This window comes from Neoarius graeffei, chromosome 7 (genome assembly GCF_027579695.1).
Source record: "Neoarius graeffei isolate fNeoGra1 chromosome 7, fNeoGra1.pri, whole genome shotgun sequence".
Taxonomy (NCBI): Eukaryota; Metazoa; Chordata; class Actinopteri; order Siluriformes; family Ariidae; genus Neoarius; species Neoarius graeffei.
The window spans coordinates 6,339,340-6,353,094 of record NC_083575.1 but is presented as its reverse complement, the minus strand read 5'-3'; the positions used below and the strand labels follow the sequence as shown (position 1 = coordinate 6,353,094).

At 40.9% G+C, this 13,755-nt stretch overlaps 1 protein-coding gene across 7 annotated transcripts in view; it reads left to right on the top strand.

Annotated features, from left to right (window-relative positions):
- The window catches only part of syne2b (spectrin repeat containing, nuclear envelope 2b), a 318,216-nt gene that overhangs the window by 203,876 nt on the left and 100,585 nt on the right, over positions 1–13,755 (top strand). For 6 of the 7 annotated variants that reach the window (XM_060925231.1, XM_060925228.1, XM_060925230.1 and 3 more), the window contains 2 exons: positions 9,216–9,314; positions 12,069–12,377. In XM_060925231.1, the coding sequence (XP_060781214.1) occupies positions 9,216–9,314; positions 12,069–12,377 (408 nt within the window). The remainder of the gene's footprint in view (positions 1–9,215; positions 9,315–12,068; positions 12,378–13,755) is intronic. The other variant, XM_060925232.1, reaches the window with a different exon arrangement.

The following is a 13,755-nucleotide window of genomic DNA, read 5'->3' as shown; positions in this document are numbered from 1 at the left end:
CCGCAAAGCAGTGCGGCGCGGGACAAATTTTGAAAGCTCATTGCGGGCGCGGGCGGGACCGGAAGTGCACATATGCGCGCGGGAGTGCACATATGCGGCGTGGGCGGGAGCGGTGACAAGCTGCAGTCCCACTAACTGAAAACGTGTTTGAAATGAAATTTATAAATTATTAATTTATGTCTATCATATATAATTTGTGCTGGATATTTTATTTGGCATTAATAAAAACATTTTAAGATGCCTAAATTTGCAGAGAGAGTCAGATTGCCAGATTGAGTGAGGAATGGCATCTTAAATTTGCCATTGATCACCCTAACGGGAAATCCTTTGATCACTCTAATGACTCGCAGTTCACACCCAGCTAGCAAGAGAACCATGAGTGAAGTGATTTACTGCTTGCGTTAGTCTACAACTCTAATCAGATAGACAGGTTACACAGTGACGGTAGGCTTGACTCAATGCTATCCCAGAAATCCTTCCTGTAATATGCAAATTTGGCTGTCCAATCAGAGGCGGCCAAATTTGCATATTACAGGAAGGATTTCTGGGATAGCATTGAGTCAAGCCTACCGTCACTGTGTAACCTGTCTCTCTGATTAGAGTTGTAGACTAACTCAAGCAGTAAATCAATTCACTTCTCTTACTAGCTCTGCTTTGCAATAAAAAAAAAAAAAACACCATTGGTACAAAGCAAGCCCATTCACTTTTTTATGCTGATCAGAGAATTACAATGGTTTCTCATGTGATAAAAATGTGCGATTCGCGATTAAATATTTTAATCGCTTGACAACACTTATTATTATTATTATTATTATTATTATTATTATTATTAGAGACACTACATGCTGAATTCAGAAACAAGGTAAATAATAACAAACGTGAAAGTGAGCTGTAGATATTTATGCTCAAATCCACTCAAAGTAGGGGGCGGGGCACCATCACGCTGTGTCAAGACAAGAACTTTCCTGAGAAATAACGCGAACGTCTGCATCATGCGGGATTTGCGGGCGGGAGCGGGACTGAAAATCATAATTTTTTTGTGGGCGGGAGCGGGACTGCACAATGCGGGCGGGAGCGGGACTGAAAACTCTGACCCGTGCAGACCTCTACAGTGAAGCTGCACCTGACAGGCTAGCAAAATCCTTTCAAACTCAAAATCATATTGGGTAGCTGACGTTACTAGAAAAGAAAGATTTCTACATTCTGTTTATTTGGCAAGATTATGCTAAAACATTTCTGAAAGGACTTCAGATAAGTTAACGTTATTCATGTTAGCGTAACACTGTTTTTACATGCTAACAGTGTCCGAGTTAACTAGCTATGTATGTAGTGGAAATTCATTATGTCTGACTATTTAAGTATTTTTAAGTTCGTTTCTTAGACAAGGATTTTAAGATCGTTACCTTGTTAACAGTTTCAGCGTGAATCTTCCGCCTTCCTCAGAACTGTCACCAGATGTCAGGTGGTGACGTGCCTTATCAGCTGATTTTATGTTACGGAGGCGTGAACGTCCCGCCCAATTTGACAGGTAGTTCACGCCTCCTGCTGTCAGGTCGCTCCCCCAGGACGGCGCTCCAGGTGTGTGACAGCGCGTACGCTCCCTCATCCCGGTTTATCGTCCTCTGTGCCCACTTGCGTATCTCCACTGCCTCTAAAATCCAACGCTGGTATCTATTTTCTCCAGCGCGAATGACTCTGGCCTCTTCCCAATTCGTTATGTGATTTTGTCATTTGCAGTGGTCTGAAATGGCTGATTTTAGGTTTTCTTGGTGTGCTTTTTCTTTTTCGGATCTTGTGAGTCTTTTTGTTGTTTCTTTCTCACATTCTATTTGATGTTCTTTCCTTCGTGTATGGAAGCATCTGCCCGTTTCACCAATATAGACTTTATTACATGAACGGCAAGGGATTTCATAGATGACATTGCATTTGTTGTCCGGTTGTATTTTGTCTTTGGGGTGAACTAGCAACTGTCGGAGGTTCTTGTATGGTTTGACCGGGGTGTTGATGTGGTATTTCCTCATGGATCGTTGGATGCGTTCTGTGACTCCTTTTATGTATGGTAGTGTGACAAAGCCACCCCGGTTTGTTTTTTCGGTGTTTTTTCTTGTTTGTTTGTTTTTTTTTTTCCTTTGTTTGTGTCTGTAATTTCCCTTTTCGGATTGCCCACGATGGATATCGGCAGTTTTTTAATGCCTGTTGGATGTGTTGGTCCTCCTCCTGTCTGTCTTTCTCCTCCGTGATGTTCTGTGTTCGGTCGTATAGTGTTCTGATTACTGACATTTTGTGAGCGATGGGATGCTCAGATGTGCAGAGAAGATATTGGTCGGTGTGTGTCGGTTTTCTGTATGTTGTAATTCTAATGTTCCCTTCTTCTGTGTGGTGTATTTTTAGGTCCAAAAAAGCTGTTGTCTTGTCCGTTTCCTCTTCGTGTGTGAATTTGATGTTGCCTGTCTTGTCTATGGAGTTTAGGTGATCTGTGAGTTGTTGTGTGTGGCCTATTTTGGTTATTTCAAGGATGTCATCAACGTATCGTTTCCAGAAAATGGGTTTGCAGTCGTCCGGTGCTGTTTCTATGGCTCGGGTTTCCAGATCTTCCATGAAAAAGTTGCATAGAGTGGCAGATAGCGGGTCCCCCATTGCAAATCCCTCTTTTTGTCTGTAAATTGTGCGTCTGAATTGGAAATATGTGGAAGTCGAAATGAAATGTAACAGTTTTATGTCCTGCGCTGTAAGTTTTGTGCGTTTTTTCAGGGTTCTGTCTGCTTTTAACCGGTTTTCTACTATGTTGAGTGTGTTTGTGACCGGTGTTTTTGTAAAGAGGGATATGACGTCATGTGATACGAAGATTTCATCCTTTTTTATCTTGATTTCCTTTAATTCTTTCGCTAGTTGTTTTGAGTTTTTGCAGTGGTATTCCGTGAGTCCGAGGAGTGGTTTGATTATGTCTGCAAGTGTCTTGGAAAGGTTGTAGGTAACTGATCCTCTGCTGTCTACAATGGGTCTTAGTGGTGCTCCGGGTTTATGAATTTTCGGTGTGCCGTATATCCGGGGGGTGATGTTTGCTGTGGGGATGAGGTGGTTGTATATTTGTTTATCGATTTTGTTGTCATCTAGTAACAGTTTAAGTAATAGCTTCAGTTTTTTTTTCTTTTCCTCCGTCGGGTCTTTTTTGAGTACTTCATGTGTGTTTGGGTCCGTGAGCATTTCATTCATTTGTTTTTCGTATTGAGTAGTGTCCAGGATAACCGTGGTCCTCCCTTTGTCAGCCGGTAATATTGTTATTTTGTTGTTCTTTGCGATTGTCCTGATGGCTTCCATTTCCTGTTTAGTTGTGTTTCTGGATGGCAATTTAGCTGAGGTGAGGATACCTGCTATTTCGTTCCTCAATACGGCCTTCTGTCCTTGGTCCTGTATCATGTTTCATGCTAGTTCCGTAGCCAATATGAATTCTTCGTGTGTGATTCTATTTGGTGTAATGGCACAGTTAAGGCCCCGTGAGAGTATAGTGCGTTCTGCTGTTGTTAGTGTGTGTTTAGACAGGTTGCAAATCCATTTTTCGTTTGTTTGCTTGTCCTTGCGTTTATTTTGTTTCTTTTTTCTGATAAGCCTATTCAGTTTTTTAATGTGGCGTGTTTTTGTTTTTGAGAACTCTTGTTCTTGTATTATGTTCAGATGCTCTTCCATATTTTTTCCATGTCACTGCTGAGTTTGAACCGGCGTTTGAAATCTTGTGTTCGTTGTGCTATTTCTGTGCTTAAATTGTTGATTTTGTTTGTCGTGCATCTGATTCTTTCTCTTACCAGAGTCATTCGCGCTTTTTCGCTGGTCCTTTCCACGTTTCTTGTTGGAATTGGATTTTTGATGTAGAGGCTTGCTGGGATGATGCCCTCGTCCCGGCAGCAGAGATTGAAACAGTTTCTTTGTCGTGCCAGTTTTTTCCGTAGTTTTTCCAGGTAGCGTACCTCTTTGGCACAATCTTCTCCATAACTTATTCTTAATATGTAGTGGAAATTCATTATGTCTGACTAAGTATTTTTAAGTTCATTTCTTAGTCAAGGATTTTAAGATCGTTACCTTGTTAACAGTTTCAGCGTGAATCTTCCGCCCTCCTCAGAACTGTCGCCACTTTTGTCACACTACCATACATAAAAGGAGTCACAGAACGCATCCAACGATCCATGAGGAAATACCACATCAACACCCCGGTCAAACCGTACAAGAACCTCTGACAGTTGCTAGTTCACCCCAAAGACAAAATACAACCGGACAACAAATGCAATGTCATCTATGAAATCCCTTGCCGTTCATGTAATAAAGTCTATATTGGTGAAACGGGCAGATGCTTCCATACACGAAGGAAAGAACACCAAATAGAATGTGAGAAAGAAACAACAAAAAGACACACAAGATCCGAAAAAGAAAAAGCACACCAAGAAAACCTAAAATCAGCCATTTCAGACCACTGCAAATGACAAAATCACATAATGAATTGGGAAGAGGCCAGAGTCATTCGCGCTGGAGAAAATAGATTCCAGCGTTGGATTTTAGAGGCAGTGGAGATACGCAAGCGGGCACAGAGGACGATAAACCGGGATGAGGGAGCGTACGCACTGTCGCACACCTGGAGCGCCGTCCTGGGGTAGCGACCTGACAGCAGGATGCGTGAACTACCTGTCAAATTGGGCGGGACGTTCACGCCTCCGTAACGTAAAATCAGCTGATAAGGCACGTCACCACCTGACATCTGGTGACAGTTCTGAGGAAGGCGGAAGATTCACGCTGAAACTGTTAACAAGGTAACGATCTTAAAATCCTTGTCTAAGAAACGAACTTAAAAATACTTAACTAGCTATGTGTTAATGTTAGCCGTGGACAAGGCGATGGCAACTTGATGGGCAAATCCATAGAAAGTCATTTGACTAACCAGACTGCACAGCTATTGCAACATTATCGCTAGCTCTAAAAGCACAAACAACTTCGTTTCAAGCTTTCTGGACGGCGAGTTTTTGTAGGCTGTGATAGGCTCCGTTTTAGGCAAACAAAGCAAACGTTTAAAACAAAACAACTCTCTATTCCTTTCAGAAAGCTGAAAAATGGGTTCTAGCTGTAGCCATGAGTGCATGCATTCCCCAGAAGTACCGCCTCCTTCCATTCCGCCATCAACTGATCGTCTTAAATAATGCTGCGGAGAAATCATTGAATTTGGTTTTATCCAGTCTATGGACGAGATGTGACCCTAGTGATTACTGATAGGCTGTCTCAGTGTCACCTGTGAAAAAAACAATCACGTTTTAGAAAGAAAGAAGAAGAAAAAATCCACTTTCAAAGCCACTTCATAGTAACGAGGACCTTGATAGAAATGTAGTGGAGTGACAAGTATGATATTTATCTTTCAAATGTAGTGAAGTTAGTCATAAGTTGCCAAAAAAATGTATAAAGTAAAGTACAGATACTCGGTGTACTTAAGTCCAGTACTCAAGTAAATGTACTTCGTTACTGTCCACCTCTGACATTACACCTTCATAAGCCTTTCATGACACCGAATATAAATAAGTAAAAACACTTATGAAGTCACATTCCAACATTTTCCACGTTACTCATTTTTATTTTGATTGACATTACAGGAGTATTCATCAGGCAACACGGCATCTACATAAACCCTTAATAACAGCTGGCATAAAGTCAGCCTGAAAAAAACCTGACTTCCTGTAATCTGTGTAATTTGTCTGAAGTATTTTGTAACCTGTTCATAAAGCACGTATGTACTGTAAGTCTTTCATGGTACCTGACTTAAGCATACATAAGCGTTTAGCTTTCCAACAGGTTTGAGAACAATGCTCATCATGCAATATGACACCGACATCAACCTTAGCTGATATGAAGTCAGCCTGAAAGAGCTGTCCTGTTCTCAAGTGGTTTTGTAACTTTTTTTTTTTTAATCGAGCATGACACCTACATAAACCTGTCATTACATCTCAGAGACAGTTCATAAACTTGCATCAACATCTGTAAAGTTTTGATGGCATATTGACATGATACATGAGTCAGGGTACAGATTTTTGAGGCAAAACTCAACACCGTGTTCGTGATACAACATGGCACCGACAATAAACCCTGATGTAAGATGAGCCGAAAAACAGGTCTTTTTTCTCACTAATGTTACTTGACTCGGGTGTTATGTAGCTTCCCATCAGTCTTGTAGTCGAGTCCGAGTCCAGTCTGGAGTCCCCAGTGTTCAAGTCCAAGTCATTTAAAAAAAAAAGTCGAGTCCCAGAACAAGACTCCAACCGCACCATTTGACGGTGGCTGTTTTAGCACCATTAACGTTAGTTTGTTCCTGAACATGACGTATGAACAGGTGAGTGTGCTTCTCTGTCAGGTAGTGCGAAGTATTCTGTCAGAGATGGATGTAAGTGCAGAAGGTGTGTTTATTAATACAAGTGAAGGCAGGTAAAGAATCCAGAATGGCAGGCAAAATCGTGAAACAGGCAATAGATAGTTTTTACTGACGTCACGGCATTCCGGGGAACGCCCCCCAGCCGCCATCTTGGGGGGCAAACAAAACAGACCATCGCCACTACCGGCTACATTATCTCGGGTGAATTTATGAAGTTATATAGTCAGTTTTCTAAAATAAAGATCAATGTCGGCAAAATCAAGCAAACAGAAGTATATAGATACATTAGACGACATCTCACGACAACGGTATGCAGCCAAACTGGCCTTGATTGGGGGAATTGACCCCTACGAAGTGGACAAAGATGCATTTTCAAGTGACTATGCAGGGCTGCCAAAGCCTGAAACTGCCAAAGCCTGCTCCAAAGCCTGAAACTGACAAAGCCTGCTCCAAAGCCTGAAACTGACTTCATCAAACTTTAAAGGCTGTCTGATATATACAACTTTATATATTCACAGCGCGCCTTTTGGCGGATGCTGCCTGAATCGCGCAGATCAGATTTTTTTTTTTAGGGGGGGGCGTTGGAGTGTCTGATTATAATTTCAAAGTAAATTCTGTATTAAAATTACTAAATAAGCAAATCCGTTACAGTCCATGAAACAGGAAGTATAAGGATGAGAAAAAAACAGTTTAAATCGGAAAGCTGCGTACATATGCGCAGTCCTGCACACCGCTCGGGCTGCGCAAATGTGCGCAGCTTTCCGATTTAAACTGTTTTTTTCTCATCCTTATACTTCCTGTTTCATGGACTGTAACGGATTTGCTTATTTAGTAATTTTAATACAGAATTTACTTTGAAATTATAATCAGACACTCCAACGCCCCCTCCTAAAAAAAAAAATCGGATCTGCGCGATTCAGGCGGCATCCGCCAAAAGGCGCGCTGTTTGCATCCCAAACACAAATCAGATTATACAGAATAGACCTAAAATGTTTTTCAAAAAATGACCCTTGCGTGAGTGAAGTGACAAGTTTCAAATAGAAACGTGACAAACGAGCGATATTAAGTGTACATTACAATGTAAACGTACACTCAGCGGTTCCAGTTAGGCATTCTCCAGAGATTGTTCACATGATGTTTTGGTTTCAAAAAACAAACTTAAACACAATTGATTGTTTATTTAAACAACTTACCACTTATAAAATGATCGGAGCAGACTTTTCTGTGTTTGGAAGGCTGATAATCCTTGCGGTTGATTCTCGCAAGCCATAGATTTCTCCTTTGTATGCTGAGTTTCTTTGTTTGCTCGCCTTCGTGCTCCCGTACAGTGGGAATTCCATAAAAGCTCCGCTTGACTTCTTCATCTGACCTATTACGACAGCCGTGAATACAACAGGTGTGCACCATTGCTAGCTTTAAATAGCCTGCTTGGGTTCTTTTGAAGACTTTGTACTCGCGCGTTACAATGTGTGCTCAGTCACCCGTACGGTAAGCTTGACCTGCAAGATGGCCGCCACTAGGGAATCCCCGACTCTGTGACGTCATGTGAAAACTATCTATAGATCAAGCGAGGCACAAACAGGCTATCGTAGACTCGGCAGAATCAAAAATGAGAAACGGGGATCAGGAAACCAAACAAGGAAATGAGGCTCGGTGATGTGTTAGCAACACAACTCAATACTTCGCAAAGTAAGTGCGTTTTCCCAGTTTTTATATAGGCGCGCTGATTGCGCCTTAATCCTGTACAGGTGTGAGTTGTTTACAGCACATGCGCGAGAGTCCACTTGGCACACGCGATGTCCAGAGTGCGCCCGAGAGTCTAGCTGATGCACGCACCAAGGTGCGCAGGTGTGACACTCTTGCACAAAATTAGTACAAAAATTAATGTAGATATAAATATATTTTTGCAAAATTATTATGGTATGTTACAAAAAAAAGAAAGAAAAAATCCAAGTCTGAGTCATCAGCGTTCAAGTCCAAGTCAAGCCACGAGTCCTTAAAATTAGGGTACGAGTCAGACTCGAGTCCGAGTCCTGGATTTGAGTACTACAAGCCTGCTTCCCATTAAACATCGATCACAGTCTTGATAACAATTGATGTATGTACTGAACCTTTATAAATAATTCTGTAGATTTGTCAGTTTAAATGCGTTTGTTATGAAGGGCTAATGTAGGTGCCATGTAGCCCTGTGAACATGACGTAGACATCGGCATGTAATAACAGCTGAAAAGTCTCATAAAGCCTAAAAAAAAAACATTTTGAATAGATGTCACTTGACTTTAATCTCTATGAATATGCCAAGTACATAGACACTTAACAGCTGACATCAAGTCTAATGAAAAAAAAAATCCTATCTATGTCACTAGACTCAGCTGTGATGCATCTTGAAATCAGACGTGGCAAAAGCAGGTGTCAAATATATGAGAAAGACCTGGCGTACCGGTATGTGTCGAATAAGCCTTTATAAAAGTTTATGTAGGGTTATGTGGGTTTGTCTCATGAAGCGCTTGGGCGAACTGTTAGCTAGTTAATTAAAAAAAAAAAAAAAAACAGGTACTGCCAGTCACAAATTTTTTTTAAAATGTCAGTCTGTGCTCATTTTCAACCTACAGCATAATTTTGTGTCACCGAATCATTTGTGTGAGTCGCTGCTATTAATTTTGTGATCATCAATCCAGCACATGTACAAAATGGACAGCAGCAAGCGACAGCCGAGTGGTGTTTTGCTTCATCACTGAACTATTTCATCGGGAGGAAGAAAACAGAATTCGTTCTGTACCTGGTCCTGGCGTAACCCTTTTCCTGTTGCTTTCTCCAGGCAGGTGAAGGCGAGCGCGTCGTCTTGGAGGCGAGCGATCCTGAAGCAGCGTCGACACCAGCGGACACTGTGAGAACGCAGTCTCCCCCCAGAGAGCTGGTAACCAAAACCCCATTCGTTAGAGAACTCTCCGAGTCTCCTCCCAGAGGCCAGCAGAAGTGTGTGGTCTCCTAGTGCTAGAGGTCCCTTTTTACAGAACTTCTCAGGCTTCTCGAACTAGACTCGCCTTCTCAAACCTGTACATCTGAAACTTTCTTGAGCGCTATTCACCTTCTCCAACCTGTACATCTGAACCATTCTAAATTAGGACCTTTATGGCTTTTAAGTGCAGTGCATTTACATGGAGCCTTATTTATTTTTATTATTATTATTGACAGGATTGTTCATGACGCTGATGGAAAAAAAAAATGAACAGAGCCAAAGAATTCTTTCTGACATGTTTACTTGCATCCTGGACTTTCTCAGAGTGTTTTATTCCTCTTATGCCACAGCGATTTGCCAATGATTGCATTTTTTTTTTTGAATGAATGAATGAATGACACCTTGTACTTTTTATCCATTAAAGGTTACATTGTGGAACATCAGTGAAACAAGCTTACATTAAATTAACGATATATAAACAGTTGTTCCTTCACCAGCTTTTATTTTATTCCCGTCCTGAAAGTGATAAGACAAAAAAAATGCAAGTTATACTATATTATACTGTATTGCAAAGATACACTGTGTTCTCCACTATCGTTAATGACTCGGCGGCCCGCTGAGTCATAACGGCTAGAAGAGCTATTACCGCCGACCCATAAATGCGCCGCCGAGCCTTAATTTTTGGCCGCCCAGTCAAAAAAAATTAAAGTTTACTTCAAAGAAAAGTAAAAAAAAACACGCCAATACAAACACCAAAGTAATTCTCTGATCACAGATCATTGATGCGCTTTACTTTACAATAGGTTCAACATGTTTCAATGTCGCGTGGGCATATAGTCGAACGCCGACTTGCCGAATTATCTATCTTCCGTAACGTTTTTTCCCCTTGAACCGTGGTGGTCGAATTGTACCATTCGCACCGAGTATCGCTTGAAAAGGTTTACATTAGTCATGGCCACTCAAAATGTGGTGGACTTCGCAAGTACTGTTATCACCCCATGACACTTATTATTTTTCGAAAAAATAATAACATATATTGGGAGTGTTGTCTTCTTCCCCGGGCTCTGCTTTCTTCTATCCTGAGATAATCAGAGGCCCTTAACGCTTGCTCGCTCACTTGTCACTACGCATGTGTAGTGCGGCGACAGAGGAGTGCGTGTCAGTTAAGTGGCTCCGATTGCCTCAGACCTCCGAGAGGAGTACGGTGGAAAGAAAAGACACATACTGCACATCAAATGAAAGGTAATTTTATGTAGAATTCAACTAAAAACAAAGATATTCTATTCAATAAACATTTCAGTAACGGAGTGACAAAATAAATGTAAAGTCGGATCCCAGTGTCAGAAGATTTTGCACAAAAGCAGCTACTTGCGAAATAAATAACATGCAACTTAGATGCCAGGAAATGGCTTCTGAGAGGTTTCTTATTTCGAAATTTTCTGGTGTGAGGGGGGACACCCCCCTTGCGAACCCCCCGGCGACGGCTGCTCAATACTACCGCCGAGCTATAACTTCAGGTAGTGGAGAACACTGATTGATATATATATATATATATATATATATATATATATATATATATATATATATATATAAAAGATGGAATTGGACAGAAAATTTCAAGCTACAGCTTCCCCACTGACTCTTCGAGAGCTCTGACACTGGAGACTCCTTCCATAAAAACAAAATGAACAAATTTGGATAAGCAGATTAATACAAACCTGTCATTTGTAGCTGAACTACCGTCAGAACTGATGTGATGGTATAGAAAATGAATCAGCACCTTCTGACCAATCAGAATCAAGAAGTCAACAGCGCTGTGGTATAAAGGTATTTAATTTCCAAAATAGGATTTTTAATAAACTTGTGATTTGCTCAGTTTCTTTAATCGTATGCACAGTATCCAAAGGACTGACTTTTGACATTTTAAATGCTTAATTACTATTTAACACTTAATTTAAACTCCCAAAATCATACTGTACTGAAGAAAATGTTCAAACGAATTCTGGGAAAACCAGTGTTGCTTGAAATGCTTCCTCAGCACTTTATATAAAGCAAAGCATGTGTTGATCTGTGTGACACGTACAGTACAGTTACAGTAATAGTTACAGGCACATGCCTTATTTTTCTTGTGGTGTTTCAGGGAAATTCTGACATAACTGCATGCTGTGTTGAACCTTGTCTTTTTATCGCATGTGTTTCACTTTTGTGTTTCACTTTAAGACGTATGAAGACCTTGACTGGAGTTATAAATTGTGTATGACCTATAATACAACAGTGTGTATTATATGAGGTGCCTTAATGAATCAGAATTTCTGGAAGTTCAAGTTAAAAATTTACTCACGTTGCCTGATACTGATGAATTAAATTCTTTTTTTTTTTTTTTCCTACAACATGTTTACATGACGAACTACTTCAATGTGCCTTGTGTACAATTACACATTCTATTTTTTTCCCCCTGAAATCTGGGCTCTGAAATGCATTCAGGAAAATAAAGTGTTTGTTTGTTTTAATTCATGCTTTTTATTTTCAACTTTTTCCATGTAAATGCACTGATGTAGCTCTTAATACTGCGCATGCTCTCTGTTTTTGTTCATCCCCTTTATCACCTTTGTGAAAAAAATAAATGAAGTAAAATTTAAATAAATCAACAAATAAATAAACCCCCTTAAAATCAACCCCACCGTCGTCTGTTTTTCTCTTTCTGTGTGTCAGGAACATGGTGCATGGAACGGGAAGCAATTCGAGTCAGAGATGCTGAAGACACACACCAGCAGCACACTATCCATGTTTAGAGAAGTCACACACGCGCACATAGAAACCTCAGACTCTCAGGAAACTGTAACCCCACGCCAGGTCATGAACAATTCAACCGAGGAGGCGTTAAGACAAGAAGAGTTCACGTCTCCGGTCTCAGGCTCCAAAGATACACACAGTGTTATAAAGTCAGATCAGGGGCCACACACACCAGTCCTTTCTGCACTGACATTTACACGCCGTCATGAGAGGACCGCAGACAGCCTGGTAAGCAGGTGTTAAAATGTCTTCGTTGTTAATGTGTAGTCCCCAAAATCCCACCCGTGCATCTCCTCCAAAACCTACCAGACTCATCCTCAACTCACATGCTAACACTTTACGCCCCTGTACAAGGTCAAAGCGTGAACTACTCAACGAGTGATAACACTTCTTTATTACCCTGGAAAGACGAAAGAGTGTCAGTCTTGCACGCTTTCACTTTCATTATGCTTCGTTGATTACTGACCACAACTAAATTCTAAACCCCATGCAGGGGGGGAAAAAAAAAATCCTTCAAGGATGGACCTTCAGATCAGTTTTAACCCCTTAAAATCACAACTTACAATTCATCTTAACTAAAGCATCAGTTACTAGTAGAAGTTAAACTGCAAAACTAATTTATTGACGAGAATGAGCACTGGCAACTCATTTATAGGGGCAGGTTCATGCTAACTGCCCCTCTTAGCTTCCATTGACTTTTTATTGTACCTAGTGGTCATGCTGCAACAAGCGCAAATAGAAGCCCACTGGGGCAGGAATCACGCTGCCCCGTGCTGTGAGGATGAGCAGTGGACAGGTCAGACAATGTTTAAAAATACTCCACAATCAGCAAGATTTTTCTTGATGACAAATGTGTAATCAAATTGAATGTGTTTAAGTGTAGACCGTGTGTCTGTTGGACGATATACTGTACAGCGGTGCTTGAAAGTTTGTGAACCTTTTAGAATTTTCTATATTTCTGCATAAATATGATCTAAAACATCAGTCCTAAAAGTAGATAAAGAGAACCCAGTTAAACAAATGAGACAAAAATATTATACTTGGTCATTTATTTATTGAGGAAAATGATCCAATATTACATATCTGTGAGTGGCAGAAGTATGTGAACCTTTGCTTTCAGTATCTGGTGTGACCCCCTTGTGCAGCAATAACTGCAACTAAACGTTTGCGGTAACTGTTGATCAGTCCTGCACACCGGCTTGGAGGAATTTTAGCCCATTCCTCCGTACAGAACAGCTTCAACTCTGGGATGTTGGTGGGTTTCCTCACATGAACTGCTCGCTTCAGGTCCTTCCACAACATTTCCATTGGATTAAGGTCAGGACTTTGACTTGGCCATTCCAAAACATTAACTTTATTCTTCTTTAACCATTCTTTGGTAGAACGACTTGTGTGCTTAGGGTCGTTGTCTTGCTGCATGACCCACCTTCTCTTGAGATTCAGTTCATGGACAGATGTCCTGACATTTTCCTTTAGAATTCGCTGGTATAATTCAGAATTCATTGTTCTATCAGTGATGGCAAGCCGTCCTGGCCCAGACACAGCAAAACAGGCCCAAACCATGATACTACCACCACCATGTTTCACAGATGGGATAAGGTTCTTA